The sequence below is a fragment of the Brachyistius frenatus genome, unplaced genomic scaffold (assembly GCF_029030835.1).
Source record: "Brachyistius frenatus isolate BFR_SWC_R1_liver_20210118 unplaced genomic scaffold, ASM2903083v1 Contig_14, whole genome shotgun sequence".
Lineage (NCBI taxonomy): Eukaryota > Metazoa > Chordata > Actinopteri > Embiotocidae > Brachyistius > Brachyistius frenatus.
Genome location: NW_027210613.1, coordinates 1,376,275 through 1,397,186, shown reverse-complemented (window position 1 = coordinate 1,397,186; position 20,912 = coordinate 1,376,275). Strand labels below are relative to the sequence as shown.

Sequence of the window (20,912 nt, the reverse complement as noted above, 5' to 3'; positions counted from 1 at the left end):
TATATATATATATCTCTCTCTCTCTCTCTCTCTCTCTCTCTCTCTCTCTCTCTCTCTATCTATCTATCTATCTATCTATCTATCTATCTATCTATCTAGTATAGTTCAACAGCACCATAAATTACAGTCTCCAAAATGACCATTCAAATAAATCAACACTTCTCTCAATGAGATGGAATAATAAATGAACATTGTGATCCTTATTAAGGTGTGTGTGTGAGGGGGGTGGGGGGGTTATGTTGTATTATACTTAACGTTTCGCCTTTTTTAATGTTTTGTCTGATCGGTGTATCCATCTAATCATTGTTGTTACATGAAGTTCCCATACAGGCCGCAGGGCGGCGCTCTGCATCAATAAGTGGATTTGCATGTTTCCGGTCCACACGGAGCAGAAGAAGACGAAGAAGAAGAAGAAGAAGAAGATGGCGGAACGAGGCTACAGTTTCTCCCTCACCACATTTAGGTAAACTTTGTCAAAAATATTGGTAAAATCTTAAAAACGCACACAAACTTAAAGCAGACAGTGTTTGTCGTCCAGCAGCCGTTTGATCACGTGTATCATCGCCTCGTACGTCACGCTGAACGTGAGGTTCAGAGCCGCTGTGACGCGTTGTCATCCCGGCTAACGTCGCCTGTTAGCACGGCGGCTAACGGCTTTATAAACTAAACAGTCAAGAAACCCGTTTCGGAAATATCAACATTAAAAACTCTCCAACTTATTTATCGCCGGACAATAACGGAAGTGACCAAATCGGCTCTATGAGCGGACATGTCGACCTGTTACCGACCAGTTTAGCTCAGCAGCAGGTTAGCTCCGATGAGTCGGTTGTTTTAGTTTTTACTTTCTGTTTCGTCTTTGTTCTTGTTTTCGCTCTTCTGGTTCTCTGGACTTAAAAACTACTTGTTGTGTTTGCGTGTGTTCCGGTTCTTCATCCGTCCGCCTGGCAGCACAGTGAACTCTCCATCTCGTGTTTCTCCCGCAGCCCTTCTGGTAAACTGGTCCAGATTGAATACGCGCTGGCAGCCGTCGCAGCCGGAGCTCCTTCAGTCGGCATCAAAGGTACGAAGTCCCGCAGACCTCCGGACCTCCGGGACCCCCCGGACCCCCGGATCCCCGGACCCGCTCCGGGTCCCGGGGGGGGGGGGGGGGGGGGGGTCTGAGCACCGATACGTCACTGATGGATACGTGACATTTTGAATATCGTGCTTTTAATGAATGGAATGTAAATAAACAATATTACAGGTTTATCCTCTTATTCAGTGGATTAAATCTATCACAGATTCATATTGATGGAAAAAGGTGATCTGGGAAAATAGCAAGAGAGAGAGAGAGAGACGTATAGAGACCGGCTGCTCTCTGCTGTAAAGTTATATTTCACTATTAATTGTCAAACACATAATTGTGATTGCCTTTTTCTGCCGTAAATCTTCTGCTATAAAGATTATAGCTTTATCATAGTTTAATTATACACCCTAAGAAGAAGGACGTATATAGTATTATTATACAGTCTAATATAGTATTATTATACAAAGTCTAATATAGTATTATTATACAAAGTCTAATATAGTATTATTATATAGTCTATTATAGTATTATTATACAGTCTATTGTAGTATTATTATACAAAGTCTAATATAGTATTATTATACAGTCTATTATAGTATTATTATACAAAGTCTATTGTAGTATTATTATACAGTCTATTATAGTATTATTATACAAAGTCTAATATAGTATTATACAGTCTATTGTAGTATTATTATACAAAGTCTAATATAGTATTATTATACAGTCTATTGTAGTATTATTATACAGTCTATTATAGTATTATTATACAGTCTATTGTAGTATTATTATACAGTCTAATATAGTATTATTATACAGTCTATTATAGTATTATTATACAAAGTCTAATATAGTATTATTATACAGTCTATTGTAGTATTATTATACAAAGTCTAATATAGTATTATTATACAGTCTATTGTAGTATTATTATACAGTCTATTATAGTATTATTATACAAAGTCTAATATAGTATTATTATACAGTCTATTCATCAATTATATAAGGAAATTACTGACAATGACAGGACCAGAAATCAAAATAATAATTTCGCCATGGTGGTGCTAATTCAATCCTCATGTACCATTAAACTACAGCAGAAGAAGACATTCAGTGAGACGACGGTATTAAAAGAACACCTGCCTGACCTCAAACAGGTGAAAACAACATGGAAGTATTGATGGAAATGTGACATTTCTGTTAGTTTCATGCCGCTGTTTTTATACAGATGAATAGAAACGATTCTCACTATAACGTGGAATGATTTTAGTCAGCTCGTATAATTCTTTGCACCTATATTGCTTTGTAACTAATGGAGGATGTGAACACTTTCAGACAAAGTCTAAGCGCATCAAAGCGGAGTTGAAACCGGCTGTAAAACGTGATGATTGGTTAAGATTTGCGGAGACACTAACTGTGGTTTTCTCTTTTGTTTTTCAGCTTCTAATGGAGTTGTCCTGGCAACAGAGAAGAAACAAAAGTCCATACTGTATGACGAACAGAGTGTCCATAAGGTGGAGCCCATCACTAAACACATAGGCATGGTCTACAGCGGCATGGGGCCCGACTACAGGTGGGCGCTCTTTGTGGGTCTGGAAGCAGCTTGTTTTTCTTTCCTAACTTAAGGCCAGAAGTGAAAGGATGCGCTTCACATTCCTCGCCGCATATTATATTGTATATTACTATTTACATTAGAGAAGTTTGCATTTATTATACTGCATATATTTTGCAGACCGTACTGTAAGTTTGAGCACTGCAAGTCTTTTTTTAGATTGATGTCCTTCCTGTCTTTTATGTAGCTGTTGTGATATTCTGGGTGATTGTGGGTTTGGAGAATATCCTTGTCTTTGTTGGCTCTACGTGAGAACTCTAAAAGATGTCTCACAAATACGTGAATGAATTGTTTCACCCTGGCAGGGTTTTGGTGCGACGAGCCCGGAAGCTGGCGCAGCAGTACTTCCTTGTTTACCAGGAGCCGATTCCCACAGGCCAGCTTGTCCAGAGAGTGGCCTCTGTAATGCAGGAGTACACACAGTCTGGGTGGGTACATACAAACACACACTAATAACACACACTGCTGTTAAATGAGGGCTGAATGAGGAATGTATTCAGTCAGATTTGTTTTACATTTTAATTATGACCATGACTGGATTTTCCTCTGATGTTTTCTCAAAATATCATTCTGTGCTCCTAAAACTGTGTTGCTCATTTTTTCATTTAAACATCTGCAGAGATCAATAAGTGGCCTTCACTTTTATCAAATTGTGCCAGGTAATTAAATCTGTATCCCCCCCCTCCCTCTCAAGTGGAGTGCGTCCCTTTGGCGTGTCGTTGCTGATCGCTGGATGGGATGAAGACCACCCCTACTTGTTCCAGTCAGACCCGTCTGTATGTTCTGTTCTTTATTTTCACAATTGCAAAGACACAATTTTGCAAACTTTTACAGCTCGAAACTAAATGATGTTTATTCTTCCATCTGTGACTGGCAGGGGGCGTACTTTGCATGGAAAGCCACAGCAATGGGAAAGAATTACGTCAATGGCAAAACATTCCTGGAGAAAAGGTACAAGCATACAATTAAAGGCAGTATTTGAAAAATCTAAATTATGCTCTATGTGATAAACATATAGATGTGGATTGTGTATCAGTCAATCTCCCACAGCAAGAACTCTGTGTTTACTGTAGTCATCTCAATGATTAAGACACGGGTGTCGGAGTGTACTTGGAGTGATATATCTCACTCATGGTTCATTTTGAAGCATTTTTTTACAACATGGTTGAGTCACTGAGCAACAATCGAACCTTGTGACAAATGTCACAATTTGTCTATAATCTCTTCATACAGTTTAATTCCTGGAATATTGTTTGAATGGTTAAAATATGGTTATGAAAAACACCACGAATGACCATATCTAAGGTGTATGACCATTTTGTTTTCGGTCTGCAGATATAACAACGATCTCGAATTGGAAGATGCCATTCACACAGCCATCCTGACACTAAAGGTATTCTGTTTATAATGAAACATACTTTGAGCATCAGAATCTGTCTTGAGTGCGACTGTGTCTTCCCTTTGAGATCACTTATTTACACTCTCTAATCTTTGTGTTTCAGGAGAGCTTTGAGGGTCAGATGACAGAGGAGAACATCGAGGTGGGGATCTGCAACGAGGCCGGCTTCAAAAGACTCACCCCAGCAGAGGTGAAGGACTACCTGGCAGCCATCGCGTGAACACAGCCTCCCTGGTGACGGAGCTATCCGGCCACATTTCAACACAAAGATTTAACAGCGCAGTAGCCAAAAGCCTCATGACACATTTTTGGGAGTCCCAGTTATTGGGATAGTTCGGCCACACTGTGTTACGGTCAAACTTTTTTTTACCCCAAAAGAATGAGCAGACACCCACTGTAACTTCACTGTATTCAAATGAATGCGGTGTGAATCGGACCGCCTGTCGAGCACCACTGTAGGCTTCCCCTCCTCGGTTAACAAACAGCCCTGGAGTGTGTGCACGGCTAATGTGGCGGCCTCTTACAAATGCATTTACTAAACTCCATCAGAGGCCGAGATGGCACGTGCATGGGATATAAACTAATTAGGCTTTGTTGTTTAACATATACCCCGGGACTGTGAAATGTGGCTGTTGGCTATTGTGCGATTGAAAAGAAATGTGGAATCTGATGAGTGAAATCTCAAGTCTTCCATTGAATCCTAGTTTTCTTTTTGCTCATTACCCTATTAAAAATTCTGTTGCTTGTTAAGTGTGATATTTGGCCTCTGGTTGCACAAAGAGCAACATATTCAAATAGTAATGAGACTTATACTTACAGGAGGCCATGGCAAAGCCTTAGGGTCACATCTGTCAGAGGGTCATTTATTCATCTTGAACCCTCAAACACACTAGGAAGGAGGGTAAACAAAAAGATGCAAGTAGGGAGGGTCTAATGGAAAGTTTTGAGATTTTACAGTCAGGATCTGGTTGCCTGTACAGCTGTTTTACATGATGTACTTCTTTCTCTTTTTTTTCCCCAGATTAGAAATAATTCTCGTTTGTATTTTCTCTTCTGGTTTCTGTCACTTATTCAAATAAAAGATGGTGAGTAGGTGTCGACTCCGTGTTTTAAATCAATGTGCTTTTCTTTGAAAGTGAAGCTTTATTGTTCATACGTCCGCGCAAAGAAACGAGCGCGTGTTTAGAGCAGAAACGCGCGCTCTAACACGTTGAACCGGAACACCTTTCCAAACGGCCCAGGTATCCCTCCGCGTTGTTTATACTTCAACAAAACACCACGACGGTCGCGGTATCGACACTAAACGGCGACCATTTAAAACGCGCTGCGTTGTCAGCGGGCCGAAAATACAACGACCGCTTCAGTTTGTTGTGTTTTACAAGTTTGGCCAAGAGATCTATTTTTCCCAGCGGCAGCTCGGAGCTGCTTTCCTCACAACCCCCGGTGACGTTTATGGCGCCAGAAATCAAGGGTGTAGTAGGACCTGGTGTGTGCGTGTGTCAGCTGGAGGGTATTTACCGCTCGCTCTGCCATGTCGGAGGCACCGTGAACGTACGGCATTTTCACATTTTCAGTCGGGGTGGGAGGGTGAGGTGAGGTGGGGGTGTTAGCCGTCGTCCGTGCCGCGATCAGGTCGGTGAAGAGTGAAGATGGTGATACTACGCAGTAGCAGCGGTGTCGGAGCGGAGCCCGCCGCGACGACCCCGAAGAGAAGGCAGACGGAGCTGGATACGAGCTCCGAGTTCCTGTCGCTGCTTCCCGCCTCGCAGAGAAAGTCCGCCCGCCTGACTCGGTCCTCCCGGGCCCCGGACGACAGCTTCAGCAGCCCCGAAAACAACACGGCGAATGTAAGAATACGCACCGTGACAGCTGGTTCGGAGGAGCGGAGCTCCGTTTGTCCGATGGATAAAGCGGTCTGTGAACGCAACTCCGCTGTGCTAATCCAGCTAGCACGCTGAGCTAACTAGCGAGCTATCTTGTTAGCTTGTCACTTAGCAACAGACATAATGTAACGTGCGCTCGTGGTCTCACTAATGTTCGGCTGGAAAACACGTGGACATTTGTTGATTCACGTGAAATGAACTGTCGAAAGGTTAAACCATTTCAACGTGTTGTTGTTAAGCATCATGACTAAATAACAGCATTATAAGTCATAAGACCAGTTTGTCGGGTAAATGTCCAGAACTGTGTACAGGTGATATACGTAGTTGTAGAGCATTGCGGGGGCGTGTGTCGGGTCATTAATGATTATATTAACTCAGTCATTCATTAACCTTAATCTCAGACCTGTTACTTAACAACAAAACATACATCATTGCATGTGCTTATCAGACCTACATTTTCTATTTCGCATCACAGGCTGCTGCAGCTCTCTTTAACATTAAAATTGACCTCAGTTTAAAATGTGTGATTTATCTAGTTCATGCATGGCATTGATGTCTAAGTATATTGACCTCAAACTAATAGTTAAAGCATATTCTGAGAGTAAACCTGTTATGAATAAAAGTGTTATTTTTAGGAAATTGTATCTAATATCAACAAAAACAACCCTCTGATACATAACAAGCCTTTCATCAAAGTCGCTGCAGGGATGGAGGTCTGCAGCAGCAGCAGCACTGGGGCAGACAAGTTCACATGCTGAAGAACAGTTGACACATTTACTGCAGCCTGTAGCTTTCCAGTTATGGGACAGCCACTGCCACCTTGCAGGCTTGTTTTTGCATTTACATAAAACTTATGTGTTGTAGAAAGGAAAAGGGTTTTAGTTAGTTTTACAAATATGTGTGTGTGTGTGTGTGTGTATATATATATATAATTCAAGGAGATTCAGTGGCATAAATAAATTTGCTAATAACGTTGAATGTAAATATGTCATTAATCATTGCAAAGAATAAACAATTCTTAGACGTGTGTCCTGTACACATTTGTTTTGCACTGATCTACGAGTTGATGAATACTTAATCCTTAATATCATGATTACCTTCAAGTCCTAACTCATCAGAGCAGGGACTCATGAATTCCTGCTATATTTGCTGTGAGCTTTAAACACATTGTATCTGTGTCAGGGACATGCTGATATGAAGCAGGAGGAAGGAAGTGGTTTCCATCGGTCTCTGAGGACCAGAGGACGGGTGAAACTGGATGTCTCTTTTGTCGACATGGGGCCAAAGAGCAGCCCCCCTGTGGATGAAGACATGGGTGGAGGCTGCTGCACCAGGTAATGCAGGATCAGTGATGACTGTTTAGTTATTTGTGGTATTATTGAACTGACTGGCCTCTATCAGCAGACTTGCAGGTTAGGTATTAAATGTGGAAAACTTGTCACATGCTAAAAATTAGTCCACGGCCATTTAAAAAAAATAATTCCATTCAGACTTTGTTACAAGACTGATGTAAAAAGATTCTTTGTGTGGAGCCTGACTATCATTAATTATATGGTTCATTATAAACACATGTTTACTAGTAGACGCATGCCTTTGACCTACATTTTATAGTTATATTATGGAAAAATCGTCCAGCAGAAGGAGGGATTTACAATCTACTGCATGATTTACATCAATGTTATACCTTTCAAAATATAAAATTTTTTACACATTGGTAAAACAGACATTTTCAATAATGTTAATATAAAGGACTATTTTTCAAATTTCATACGTGCTTTCTTTCCTCCAGGAAATCTTCCCGGCTGCAGAGAGAAGGAAAAGCATCCAGTGGCAAGCAGCAAGCAGGTACAGCACACTTTAGATTTCTGTGCAAAGAGCGAAGAAGCTGTTCGACTATATGACCCATGCAGCCTGTTGGGCAGCAGTTAGTTTTTAGGAGGGTTTCTACTGCTTAACAAGTTGACAAAAGCTCCTGTTCGTACCCCAGATGTTCCAGATGAGGTGGAGGGGTCATCCACTCCGAAGAGGAGCCGGTTTAACCTACAGAGCCGAGAGGTGGAGGAGGAAGAAGAAGAAGAGGAGGAAGAAGAAGAAGATCGCTCGGTGCGACGTAGCTCTCGAATCACCAGATACAAACTGGGTTCTCGTAACCAGTCGGTGCTCTATGACCGCCTCATCACCAAGTGAGTCCAGTCCCTTTTCCTACACTTCTGCTTCAGTTAGAAAAAAAAAGTCCAATTATTTAACAAATACGGCAGTATGCTGTGGACATGGATTTTACTATAATGAGTGATTAATTCAGTGATAAACTTTGGAAAAATGTGATAAGTTGTTGCTGAAACTGCCCCTCAGCACCGCTGAAGCTGTTCTCCAAAAGATGGATGACATGAAGAAGATGAGACGCAGGCTGAGGAGCAGAGACAGGGACAGAGACACTAAAGAAGAGGTAATAACCCACACAGGAAACCTCTTACTCTCGTCATGGTATGATGTTGACAGTGGGCCGTTATGCTCACACACTTCAAACATGTGAATTAATCAGTATTTGTCCTGTTTCGTGGGAGCAGCTGGCCGTCTACACCAGTGGCAGAATAAGAAGGTCTCTGAGGACGAACATTGAGAGTAAAGAACCAGAAAAAGAGAACCAAGGTGATGTGGGTTTCAGATTGTGACCACTTCAGGGACATCGCTGGGGAATACTGTATAAAGATGCTGCCAACAGCTATCTTCTTAAAACCTCACTAAAAACACATTTGTTGAGCTTTAAAACATTTTGGTCAATTTGCTGAAATGATTTCAGTAATTCAGTGGCAGTGATGTTAGTTGTCAGACCAGCTCTCCAGTGTGTCTTTTTTAGGTAACATAGCACCACGACTACTTTTTACGTCATACATTTTGTATTCCGATCCTTTGATAACAACATAAAAACCGTTTGTTCATTAAGATTTGAACAGCAGCAGCATTTCGATATCTTCTTACTATTTTTTGTTTCACTCACAGGAGGGGATGAGCATGATAATGATGAAAAGGTGGAGGAAGACGGAGAAGATGAGGAGGAGGAGGAGGAGGAGGAAGAAGATGAGGATGGCGAGGATGAGGAAGAAGAAAATCATCAGCGCTATGACTTCAGACAGCGAAAGACTGTGGTTCGCTACCAGGCCCCACAAGATGGTACCTACTCTGTTCAGGGTTACGGGTCAGCTCATGGGTCAATACTGTGAGAGGTAGACAGAGGCGCCAACATTTGAAAGGCTTGACACCTAAAATCTAACATTTGTCCTAAATGTAAATTTTGCCAAATGAGATTTTTATTTTTATTCTATAAAACCAGTTTATGAGAATATTTGCTTGCATTACTTTGGTATCAATCTTTGAGTGTTTGAGAAGGTTTGTTGATCAATTGTCAGAACCCAGAGAGCGCAGGAAGCGCAGCATGTACTTCAAGGACCACTCGTCTCCTGCCAGACGCAGGTTCAGATTCAGCTCCACAGCACCCAGGAGCCCCTACAACATACGCAGAACCAGCAGGTTAGTGTGACGGCACACACGCATCTAAAAGAGAGAAATAATACATCTGGTATCAAGGGATTGGTTTGCTCAGTAACATATGATGGTCTGATTAATACCTTCAGACATAGTTTTCCAAATTTACAGCAAAAATGCTCTGACCAGAATCACAACCACATTCAACTTAACTTCATTAGTAAAACAAATGTTTTAGCAATAACAGAAACTGTCCACTTTTTTTACCCACTTAGGGTTTGTCCTGTAAGATAGAACTTAACTCATTAAGACCGCTGCCCAGAAAGCTGTTCAACCAAAAGAGCGTATCGTTCATAATCGGACCTATTTGTTGATCAGTGGATTTTTTTTTTTATTTTTTTTTTTTTTAATTCGTTTATGTTTTCTCTCGTGGGGGTAAAGAACGTTTGTTGCTCTTCACAGCAGATGTGACTAACTCTCCAGCCCATGTGTCTATATTCATTTCTCTGTAACTTTATCGTAAACGTGATGTCTCTGAGTATTTGCTGTATTTTCAGTGCATCGAATCAGGAGCTTCCCTGACTTTTATAAACATTTGAGTATTGTGGTTAATTTGTCACGCTGAGACTGTAAAATGACACGTGGGGGTCAGACCCTCATCGTGTGCAGTTCAGGTGTTAGTTTAGCGTTGTGTGTGTGTGTGGTGACAGTGTGATGCTTGTTGTTGTTGCTGTACATGATGCAAATCCATGATGCAATTATTACCTTTTGTATTACTGTTGTATCAGCAGTCAGTGTTTCTGTAAAAGTACAACAGTGTTACCTACTAATGACTGATAGGAAACACTGATGTGTGATTTTGTTAGTCAGAATTTGTGTTGAGGAGTCAAACTTAGTTTTCTAATCTTAACTGTCTTTACTGATTAGCATCAATTGCTTTGTTGTTGCACAGAGTGACATACCAACCTTCATGCAGTCACATGTGTTTTTCAAATGAGGTGTTTTTGCATCTTTTGGCCTCACAGAAGGAGACATGCCATCCACAGCAGCGACTCCACGTCCTCCTCTTCAGACGATGAGACATTCCAGAGACGGAGGAGTAAGAACAGGAGCCGGTCAGTGAACAGGTGAGAACACAAGCACAGCGTCTGGTGGATGAAGGTGGATATTCAGTCAAACAATAAACCTTTTTTTTTTTCTTGTAACCTCATGATTGTCTTTATCAGATTTTGATGGTCTCACAACTTATTTTCCAGTTGCGTTAATGATCAATTCTTATGGTGATTACAGATTAAGTGGGACTAGTGAGTCAATTAAAATTGATTGAACTTTGAACTTCTTTTTTTTTTTATGTTTTCTACATTTTTCCTTCAGGTGTCTGCCTATGAACCTTGTGAAAGAAGACCTACTGGGGATCCACAAGGACAGGATGAAGATCGGAGCCAGCCTGGCTGATGTCGACCCCATGCACATAGACAAGACGGTAAACTGCAGCAAAGGATGGATAGATATTCCCAAAGTACTCTGTTCAAACAGGGACTTGAAAACCTGATAGAGTACATTATTGTATTGACTGAACTATCAAATGATCTGGTATATAAAAAAAAATAAAAATACTGTTATAGGATTGTAATTATCCCACAGAAATGAGAGAATAATCCCAACATAAATCTTTCTACACCTGATTCAGGTTCGCTTTGACAGCATTGGAGGGTTAAGCAGACACATCTCCTCTCTGAAGGAGATGGTGGTGTTCCCTCTGCTCTACCCAGAGGTCTTTGAGAGGTTCAGGATTCAACCACCCAGGTAAACAATGTGTGCTTGTGAACAAGTGACATGTGCTAAGTTTATCTAAAGTCACACATCATTTTAAAATTTTAAAAAGCTTAAACACATTTTTTTTTAACTTAGTACAAATGTTAGAATTTGGTTGAGTTGTGAAAGTATTTTGTTACAATTTAATTTTTCTATATATTCAGTTCAGCCTCACTGTCTTTATCTTATTCACTTAATAAATTAACATAAGTCCAGTATAAATCTTTATTCAAATTTTATTTAACTGTATATATACAGTTCATTTATATCTTTTTGGTAATACAAATTTCAAACCAGTGACCCTCATTCTAATAGATGTTCTCTTCTCGGGCTCATTCACTGTAAAGGAAAGAATATAATTTTGCCCATATTTTGGATATAGAGGGTCTTCTTTGGCATTCTTAATTAGAGATAAATATTGATAAATGATTTCTAAGGATAACCCAGAAACAAGCTGAACGACAGTGGTCGCTGTAGAAACATGCAGAGATCAAATTAGCTCAGACTTGTACAATTCTTCATGACTTGTTAAACTCCAGAGGTGAATGTGCGTTTCTTGCCGTGTATTTAACTCCGTCACTCCTTATCTGCTGCACTTTTTTTCTGTGCCTGTCCTGTCTCCTCTCAGTCTTACCTCGGCCTCACCCTTTACTCTGTTTTTCTCTCGTCTTCAGGGGCTGCCTATTTTACGGTCCCCCAGGCACTGGGAAAACCCTCGTAGCCAGAGCACTGGCCAATGAGTGCAGTCAGGGGGAGAAGAAGGTGTCATTCTTCATGAGGAAAGGAGCCGACTGCCTCAGTAAATGGGTGGGAGAATCAGAGAGACAGCTACGGCTGCTGTTTGACCAGGTAAACTAGATGTTGCCAGTGTAACTGATTACTTTGAAAGTAATGCAGTGATTTAAAACTCTTACTGAATTCCTTCTAGGCGTATCAGATGCGTCCGTCCATCATCTTCTTTGATGAGATTGATGGTTTGGCTCCTGTCAGGTCCAGCCGTCAGGACCAGATCCACAGGTCAGCCTTGCTCCTTTCTTCATCCTGTACATGTGTGGTGCTTAATGCTGTGCACCACTTGGAATTTGAAATCGGTGTACATCCTCTTTTTTACACGCAGGATGGTTTAAAAACATAATCTTTTCTGCCTCTGTAGTTCAATCGTGTCGACCCTCTTGGCTCTCATGGATGGATTAGACTGTAGAGGAGAAGTTGTTGTGATTGGAGCTACAAACAGACTGGACTCCATCGACCCGGCTCTGAGAAGACCAGGACGCTTCGACAGAGAGTTCCTCTTCGGCCTGCCGGACAGAGAGGTGAGAATTGTTCATCCTTGGCAGCAATCATAAAAGAGAAAATTGACATTTAAGTTGCAAATTTTCAGAAAATAGCTGAAGCGTGTGATGATATGTAGAGTGTCGTAAACTGGTTCAATTTTATATATATATATATATATATAAGTATAGCAACTTTTTGAGATGTAAACATGGTCTTTTAAAATCTACTGGTTCTGAGATTATTCATAGATCAAAGAATTGTGTGAAATATACTTTCTATTGGTAATTTTGGTTATATTATCCTGCCAGTGGATGTTTATAATAGAGCAGCATCTTCTGGCTGTAGAAGAAGAGCAGCATCTCTAAATTCACTCTGTTTTTTGAGCTGCAGGATTACAGTGTTTTTATCTTGCAAAGTTCTGAACATGAAATTCTGTGATCTAATTTTTATGGCAGGCAAGAAAAGAGATTCTGAAGATCCACACCAGACAATGGACTCCTCCACCATCTGATGCTTTTCTGGAGGAACTGGCAGATAAATGTGTCGGTATGTTGCGTGCAATGATGGAAAATTATTGTTCACCTACAGCTTGAGAAATGCACATCTGGCTCCATTGGTCCACTCCCCGTGTACAAATACATACCGTTTTGGATTATAGTTGTTCATGCAGTATAACTGGCTACGAACATTGATAATTGTTATCATTTACATGCACGTTCTATCGGATGTACTTCCAGGACAAAGCTTGTATCTCACAATCAAAATTATCATTCAGCTCCATCCATGAATTTCTTCAGGAAACTCCTAATCAAAGTTTTGTCCACTGGAGATATACAGATGGAAGTTTACTGATTACCTTGGTGGCCTTTAACAACAAGTTGTTTGTTTTTTAAGGTTACTGTGGAGCAGACATCAAGGCGGTGTGTTCAGAGGCAGCCCTGTGTGCACTGCGGCGTCGCTACCCACAGATCTACTCCTCATCGCAGAAACTTGTACTTGATGTCAACTCCATCACCATCACTAACAGAGACTTTATGTCCGCCATGTCCAAGATGGTCCCAGCTGCCCAGAGGTAGAACCAAGATACATTGTTTTTAGTGCTGTCTCTTGTTTTAGAGTCCAAACCTTATTCTGACTGCTCCTAAGCCTGGCGCTCTGCTTGCAGATAGTTGTGAACTAAATATGTTGATTGTGATTTTTAGGGCAATAGTGTCCCCAGCCAAGGCCCTGATACCTGCCATTCGTCCACTGCTGAGCACCGCCCTGCAAAACATCCTCCTCACAGTCAGCAGAGTGTTTCCACACGCTGAGCTGGGCTTAAAGAGGAAGAAAGAACAAGGTGCAGTCCTGCTTTGCCCTTTTTGCTCTGTTGAATGCATTCTTTCATTTAATCTAAGAATTTCAAGTTTTAAAGTTGCATCAGTTGGCCATGAGTTGTACCAGCCGGGGTTTGCGTTTGTTTCCAGATGTGACCTGTGGTGTGTTTGAAGATGATCTGATGTTCAGCGAGGAAGAGGACTCTGACATCTGCTCCAGCAGGCAGACCTCTCACTCGCAACTCCAAACACCTGCTGCTAATGGCCTTTTAAACCTCAACAGGTGGGTCACTCATTCTCTCACACATGCTGCTAAATTCATGAATTATTGAACATTCTTAAGGTTCACTGAAAAACACCTTAAACATACCCATCACCTGTGTCTGTCATCTGTCCTGTACAGAAGTGTGTTGAGTCAGCCAACATCCTACCGTCCCAGGCTGCTGCTGGAGGGCCGACCAGGCTCGGGTCAGAGCTCCCACCTGGCTCCTGCTGTTCTCCATGCTCTGGAGAAGTTCACCGTGTACACACTGGACATGGCTGTTCTGTTTGGAGCCAGTGCAACTGCACCGGAAGAGACTTGTGCTCAGGTAAATGTGAAAAAAAAAAGGACATTGGCAAATTAATATATGTATGTAATGCATTAATGTGATGCTGTATTCAGGTTACATTTCTTTAAAATCAGACTGAGGTAGTCCAGAGACACTATGCTGTCGCAGCCTTGTCAAATTCAGTGTGTCCTTTTCAGTGGACCTCACTGGCCAAAGTGGCTGCTACAAAAAACTGTAGTTTATGGGCCCTGCAGCCTTATTATGGGCGGTGGGGATAAATATGTGCTACGGACAAATACTTCTGTATGTATGAAAGATTTGTGTTCAGGGCATGGAGTCAGTGAGCCATCGTTTTTTACCACAGCTTAATTCAATGTTTTAAAACTGCTTATTAGTTCTGACCTACAAGACAAAGGTATTCATTTGACAGTGCAGTGGAAGCAGTAACTGTAAAAAGTATCATTTTAACTTGACCTAAGTGATTGTCAAAGTTATTAATCAAAATTGTTGCAAGTGTTTCTAGAAATGTTTCTTTCCATCCATTTCCTTTTTTCTTCTTGATGTGATTTCCTTAGTGTTACTTAACACATAAAAACAGGACTCTCGTGGATAATGGAACAATCTTACAGGTTTATGTTATTGCCACCAGTTGTAATTATTTCAGTTTAATTTCTGAGAAACCATATTTTGGTAATCATTGGTGTTGAACTGGTCTTTATTCTACTAAACTCAGGAATCTGTTGCAAAGAAGCTGTCAGAATTCTTTGGGACAAATCGAAAGTATTTTTTTACTTCCAGAAGCAGGATCACCTGAAATAAATAGCTCCTCCCACTTCACAACTTCCTTGACTAATTGTTCCAGCATTAATGTAATCTGCTCATATCCTCTCTTGCCTGCTCTTTATTATCATAACTCCCTCTCGTTTGTACTTTAGCCTTTGTCATTCAACGTTGATTTCAAAAACTGGATGTCATCTTTTCATCTTTCATCCATGTGTTTTAGGTTAAAGTACTACTGTATACCACAACCCTCTGTAGATTTAAATTCAATTATTGTATTTACCCACACACCATAAATATCTCCTCCTATTTTGTATGTTCTGCAGATTTTTGTTGAAGCCAAGCGGACCTCTCCCAGTATCCTGTACATCCCTCACATCGGTCAGTGGTGGGAAACAGTGGGTCCGGCCTTAAGAGCTACCTTCCTGAGCCTCCTGAGCTCCATCCCTGCCTTCTCTCCTATACTGCTGCTGGCTACCTGCAACCTCAGTTATGACCACCTCGATATGGAGGTATGGACAGAAGAGTGATGCTCCGTTAGCATGGCGTTGCTATTTATATTGACTAATGTGTTAAAAAAAAATTGGTCACTCGGTGAAAATAAGATGTCATAGCATGTTTTGGATTGTCAAACCTCTAGACCTACATTCATCTACAAGACTGACTATCACCACCTCTCACCTCCCTCGTCTCAGGTGCAGGAGTTGTTTCGGGTCGAGTACGGAGAGGTTTTCCATGTCCAGGTCCCCACCAGCAGAGAAACTAGAGGCTTCTTTGAGGATCTCATCCTCAACCAGGCTGCGAAGGCCCCCGCCTCAAAAAAGAAAGCTGGTAAGAAATGGAAGAGTTTGGTGACAAAATACAACATCTTATTTAGCTTTATGTGGTTGTTGGTGATTTGGTGCCTCTTTAAATTCAGAGTTTAGTTTTATAGTCAAGCAAGCAAACTCCAGACCTGAAATGTTCTTAAACATTTTTGAAGTAATGGAGATCAGTAGTGGTTGAGTTGTGTGATAGAAAAGTATAATATTTATTTGAATAAGTGCATAATATTTTATAATATGCGTTTTACTTTGAATAATGTTTTGTGTTACATAACACTCAGGTTTGACCACAGCTGAGTAGGTGTGAGGTCTCACCTATGAGCTAAACACAGTACAGCAAGTGATGTAGTTAATTTCACTACAAAACACCTGACATTTTTAGCTGTGGATCGAGAGGGTGGGCAACAAAATGACAAAGATGGATAATATACACCAAATGTTAGGGATTTGTAGAGGGAGAACCAGGACATAGTATGCTTCAGATGGAATATTTTGGTGGATAAACAGGAGCGAGTCTATAGGACATTCATGTTGTGAATGAAGGTGTTACATAGAGGTTTTTCTTTTTCATTGAGCAGAAGAGGACAACCAGTTGCAAAGTGGAAAATCCCAATAGGTGTAGAAATTTGATTTCATAACTAAAAGGAGGTGATAGCGTACATCATGGAGTTTAAATGTGTAACATTTGTTCATTTGGTGGCACAGTGGTACTGATCACCTTATTTAATTTGCCAGATGGCGACTAAAAGGTGGATGTTTCCAAGATGCATATAAATTTTTACCTCTGAATGGCAATGTATTTCACTTCTGACATTGTATGAATCCGTCATTTTCCTTAGTGCTTCATGCATCGGAAGTGCTCCCGGTCGCCCCACCGCTTCCTCCACGTCAGCTGACAGAGCAGGAGATCCAGCGGTTGGAGGAGCAGGAGGAAGGCACCCTCAGGGAGCTTCGCCTCTTCTTGCGTGATGTCACCAACCGCCTGTCCCAAGATAAACGCTTCAAGGCTTTTACCAAACCTGTGGATTTAGAGGAGGTAGCTGTTCTTTTTTTAGTCTGTTCCTTTACAGCGCCTTACTTGACACTGACTTATTAAAGTATAAATGTTGTACTATCTCCCATCAGGCAGTTGTTTTAATGTGTATTTGTAACATCTCTAATGAGAGGAGCCATGACTGCTGGTCAGATTTGCACTGCTAAAGAGTGTTTTTTGATACAGCCCTTAGAGCAGCATAGTCTGACTTTTATTTACAGATAGGTTTTAAATGTAAAATAAATGGTTAAGCAAATGCTATATGCTCTGGTGCTCAAATCAAAAGATTTTACTCTCTAACATGCAAAGTTAAGTTTGATCTGTTCGATCCCTGTGTCAGGTCCCAGATTACGCTGAGGTGATCAACAAGCCGATGGACCTATCCACAGTTCTCGCTAAGATAGACCTCCACAAGTACGGGGCGGTCAAAGAGTTTCTCCAAGATGTGGATCTCATCTGGCAGAATGCCCTCGAATACAACCCAGACAGAGTCCCCTCAGGTATACACACACACACACACACACACACACACACACACAGATCCTACATAGTGTTAAGTCTTATAGTAACTGGTTGGTACGATGCTACTGTTTTCATTCCAGATCGTCAGATCCGCCACCGAGCGTGTGCATTGAAGGACACCGTCCACGCAATCATCAGAGATGAACTGGACGAAGATTTTGAGCAGATTTGTGAGGAGATCCAAGTGTCTCGCAGGACAAGAGGTCAGACTTGGCACAGTCACTGATATTTAGTGTCTAATTTTGAAATGAGGTATCTTAAAGTTTTTGTTGCTAATGTCATGTCGTTATACATCTTTTTTTAATCACCTGTAATGGGATTTAATTGATTTAAGGCACTCATCTTTTAATAGAAATGACTACAACCTTGTAGATCTGTGACTGTACAGGTTATTTGTACTAAAACAGCACTGCACAATTATACCTGGTTAGTTTTAGAATGCATTTATAATGGTTGAGTAATGATTTTTTTCTTTTTCTTTGTTAACTACACTGAGAAATAAAAAAATGCAATCTGCATCTCTTCTGACCACCTCAGGTTCCTCCACTGCACAGTCTGCTCCTTACTTCTACCACGTCCTTCCCAAACAGCCCAAATCTCCAGCTGATGCTAAGATCTTTGACGTGACCCCACAAAGAGAGCCGGCAGCAAGCACAGCTGCAGTTACTCCCACGACATGTTCTTCAATTGTTACAACACCCAAGCACACAGGTAACAGGTTGTGTAGTGAACAGAAAAAATACATCATTTCAGTAATTCAGTTAAAGGACGATCACAAAAAAAAACATTTTTCTCCCGTCTTTCCAGGCCACAAGAAGAGACGTCGGAAGAATCGCTGGTCCAACGGTTATCTTGCAAAAAAGAAGTATTCCTTGTCTCCTCATGTGTCCAGAGATGATGCACAGTTGGAGTCTGATGAGTATGAAGACGATGGAGATGATGAGGATGAGGTTGAGAGAGATGGAGAGTGTGATGAGGGTGACGGAGCTGACGGGGATCACATGGTGCTTGATGCAGAGTCCAAACCTGCAGCAGCTCAGGAAGGTAGTTTTGAACATGCTGTAAGGGAGGAGGAGGAGGAGAGAGGGGAGACAGAACCAGCTGCTGAAGATGAGGTCGTCCTGTCTCGATCAGGGAAACCAGAAAATGACAACCAGACACGGAACGAAAGAGAAAAGGAGGACGAAGCTGTCACACATCTGTCAGGACACTCAGAAGAAAACGCTAAGGGAAAAGATGAGAAGAGTAAAACCACTTCAGTGAACTCCAACAAGGACAGCAACACCGAGACTGAAGGAGAGACGCAGCACCCCAGCAAAGTAGAAACTTTCACTCAAAATCTGTCAGATACTCAGCCTGAAGAAGGTTCGTCTGCAGGGCAGGAAGGAAACAGTCTGGTAGTTGTAGTGGAGGAAGCCGAGTTAAAAAGACCTGCTGAGGCAATGGAGGTGGAGTCAACTGAAACCCCAACCACAGATGCTGCTACAGCTGTCAGAGGAGACGAGGACACCGGCACAGGTAGGATATCAACAGTCTGATACTCAGCTTGGCTTCTCCTGTTTGATATTATAACACATTTAACTAACAGTGTATCGAAGAGAGAAATGTTCCCAGATAAAGAAGATTACTAGTGTGGTGCTTCTGAAGACAGCAACGAATCGTAGCTCTTGTCTGTCCACAGAGGGAATATACCGGTAAAGTATTATCTGTTAGTGCTGTAAACACTTTGTGTGTACTTTGTGTTTTAGAGCGGAGCGGGAGGCGAATGACCCGGGCTTTGAAAAGCGCTGTGCTGCAGCAGCAGGTGATTAATGTGGACAAAGCGTTGCAGATCCTGGACCCGAAAACTCCTCTTCTGGTTGTGGACAGAGATAAATTAAAGGTGCGGGATACCGTCTGTGTGTGTTGACTGTTGTGAGAGTCCAAAACAAACGGAGAACTTGAGACACAGTTTATTTCTTTGTCATCCTTCTCTGTCTATCCTGACATTTTTCTCTCCAAAGAGAGCTACAAGAGAACTATTAAGCTACAATTTCTAAGACATATAGTTGTTTTCTTTGTTCCTTCAGGAGCTGTTGGAGAGCGTCGTAACCAAGACTGAAGGCTACGAGGTCTACAAGTTGGAGAAACTCTACGCTCTGCTCTGTCAGTGCATCTACAGACACCGACGGGACTACAACAAAACTGCACTAACACAGGTCAGTGGAGGACTGTACTGAAGAACAGATGTAGACTGTAGGAGGGGAAGCAGAGGTGTAACTGAGAACCTTAATGATGCCTGTGAGGACGAGGATTCGGTGACTGATGCCGTTGAGTGTCTTTCAGTATTATTTCTTCTATTTAATGTTATTTTTATAGACTTTTACTTGTGTCTAATCTACAGTTCTTATCTTTTTCTTTTATTAGGAGATGCAACAAGAGATTGAAGACTTCTGTTGACGTTTCCACAAGTCATGTGAACATTTTTAGTAATTATTCCCACCATCCTGTCAGCTGTGTAAATATACAAACGTCAATTCTATTTTTATAGAAATCGACAAGCACCTATATTTGTGCATTACCTAACACTTTCTATTTCTTGTTTATATTTAAATAAATGTTTTTCCTCAGGATGTAATTGTTTGCCTTTTTGTGAGAAGAACCACGGGAGTATAAAGAGTTTGTGAGGAATCACGTCATGGCTGATGGATAACAACATTTGAGAGTTCATCGAGAGGCAAAGTTTTTGCAAAAGTTACACTAACACATGACCAAAATTTGAAATGACGGAAGGATATCTTACAGTTCAAAAGTACATTTTATTGTACAAAATGACATCAGTGGTCTGAATTCTTCCTTCAACCACATCTTTATATTGCCTTGGCCTCCAGCACCACTACGAGGGATCTTGGAGTCATTTTTGATGAGGATATGTCCTTCAACTCGCACATGAAGAAAGTCTCTAGGACTGCTTTCTGTTATCTACGCAATATTACTAAAATCAGGAACAGCCTGTCTCAGCGTGACGTGGACAAATTTATCCATGCAGTCGTCACTTTGGGCTGGATAAATGTAATTCCTCTTCAGGATAAAAGCCTGCAGTTGATCCAAAATACTGCAGTGAGAGTGGTGACAGGATTTAGCAGGAGAAAATGGAATTTAATGATTGTAAAAAAAAAAAAAACTAATGCAGAAATTACACACAAATAGAAAGAAATTCTGAATTACCCAAAGAATCTTTTATTATTATTATTATTATTATTCTGTAAAAAGAAAAAAAAACCAGTATCATATCCTATCAGACAACATATAATGATGTATCTGTAGGCAAATATCGGCAATATTTGTCAGATAAATCAAGTCTACTGACTCAA

General features: G+C 41.1%; 2 protein-coding genes and 1 non-coding gene across 3 annotated transcripts; all 3 read left to right on the top strand.

Moving 5' to 3' along the window:
- The first annotated feature begins 376 nt into the window (after positions 1-376).
- psma2a (proteasome 20S subunit alpha 2a) lies at positions 377-5,171 on the top strand. The gene is made up of 8 exons (XM_069693078.1): positions 377-463; positions 984-1,060; positions 2,507-2,639; positions 2,984-3,106; positions 3,373-3,454; positions 3,556-3,629; positions 4,014-4,071; positions 4,181-5,171. The coding sequence occupies exons 1-8, from the start codon at positions 423-425 to the stop codon at positions 4,295-4,297; spliced, it is 705 nt and encodes a 234-aa protein (XP_069549179.1). The 5' UTR covers positions 377-422; the 3' UTR covers positions 4,298-5,171.
- A 333-nt stretch (positions 5,172-5,504) lies between these two features.
- On the top strand, positions 5,505-20,170 carry LOC138617795 (ATPase family AAA domain-containing protein 2-like). The gene is made up of 29 exons (XM_069693077.1): positions 5,505-5,924; positions 7,143-7,294; positions 7,750-7,805; positions 7,948-8,143; positions 8,313-8,406; positions 8,528-8,609; positions 8,961-9,131; positions 9,368-9,488; positions 10,469-10,570; positions 10,818-10,926; positions 11,134-11,249; positions 11,933-12,107; positions 12,187-12,275; positions 12,412-12,571; positions 12,989-13,079; positions 13,428-13,605; positions 13,736-13,872; positions 14,000-14,132; positions 14,253-14,439; positions 15,507-15,692; positions 15,876-16,011; positions 16,844-17,040; positions 17,378-17,537; positions 17,640-17,762; positions 18,097-18,270; positions 18,367-19,077; positions 19,308-19,441; positions 19,629-19,757; positions 19,966-20,170. Exons 1-29 carry the CDS (start codon positions 5,727-5,729, stop codon positions 19,996-19,998), a joined length of 4,530 nt encoding a protein of 1,509 aa, XP_069549178.1. The 5' UTR covers positions 5,505-5,726; the 3' UTR covers positions 19,999-20,170.
- On the top strand, positions 14,564-14,697 carry LOC138617960 (small nucleolar RNA SNORA5). The gene has a single exon (XR_011310689.1). It is a non-coding gene; the product is annotated as a small nucleolar RNA SNORA5 (small nucleolar RNA).
- Positions 20,171-20,912: the final 742 nt, after the last annotated feature.

Excerpts from the sequence above, each read along its gene's own strand:
- LOC138617795 (XM_069693077.1), top strand. The coding sequence starts at position 5,727 with ATGGTGATACTACGCAGTAGCAGCGGTGTCGGAGCGGAGCCCGCCGCG. Across the intron at positions 9,489-10,468 it reads AACATACGCAGAACCAGCAG|AAGGAGACATGCCATCCACA; the intron begins GTTAGTGTGACG and ends TTGGCCTCACAG. Across the intron at positions 19,758-19,965 it reads ACAAAACTGCACTAACACAG|GAGATGCAACAAGAGATTGA; the intron begins GTCAGTGGAGGA and ends TTCTTTTATTAG.
- psma2a (XM_069693078.1), top strand. The coding sequence starts at position 423 with ATGGCGGAACGAGGCTACAGTTTCTCCCTCACCACATTTAG. Across the intron at positions 3,630-4,013 it reads AAAACATTCCTGGAGAAAAG|ATATAACAACGATCTCGAAT; the intron begins GTACAAGCATAC and ends TTCGGTCTGCAG. Across the intron at positions 4,072-4,180 it reads CAGCCATCCTGACACTAAAG|GAGAGCTTTGAGGGTCAGAT; the intron begins GTATTCTGTTTA and ends TTTGTGTTTCAG.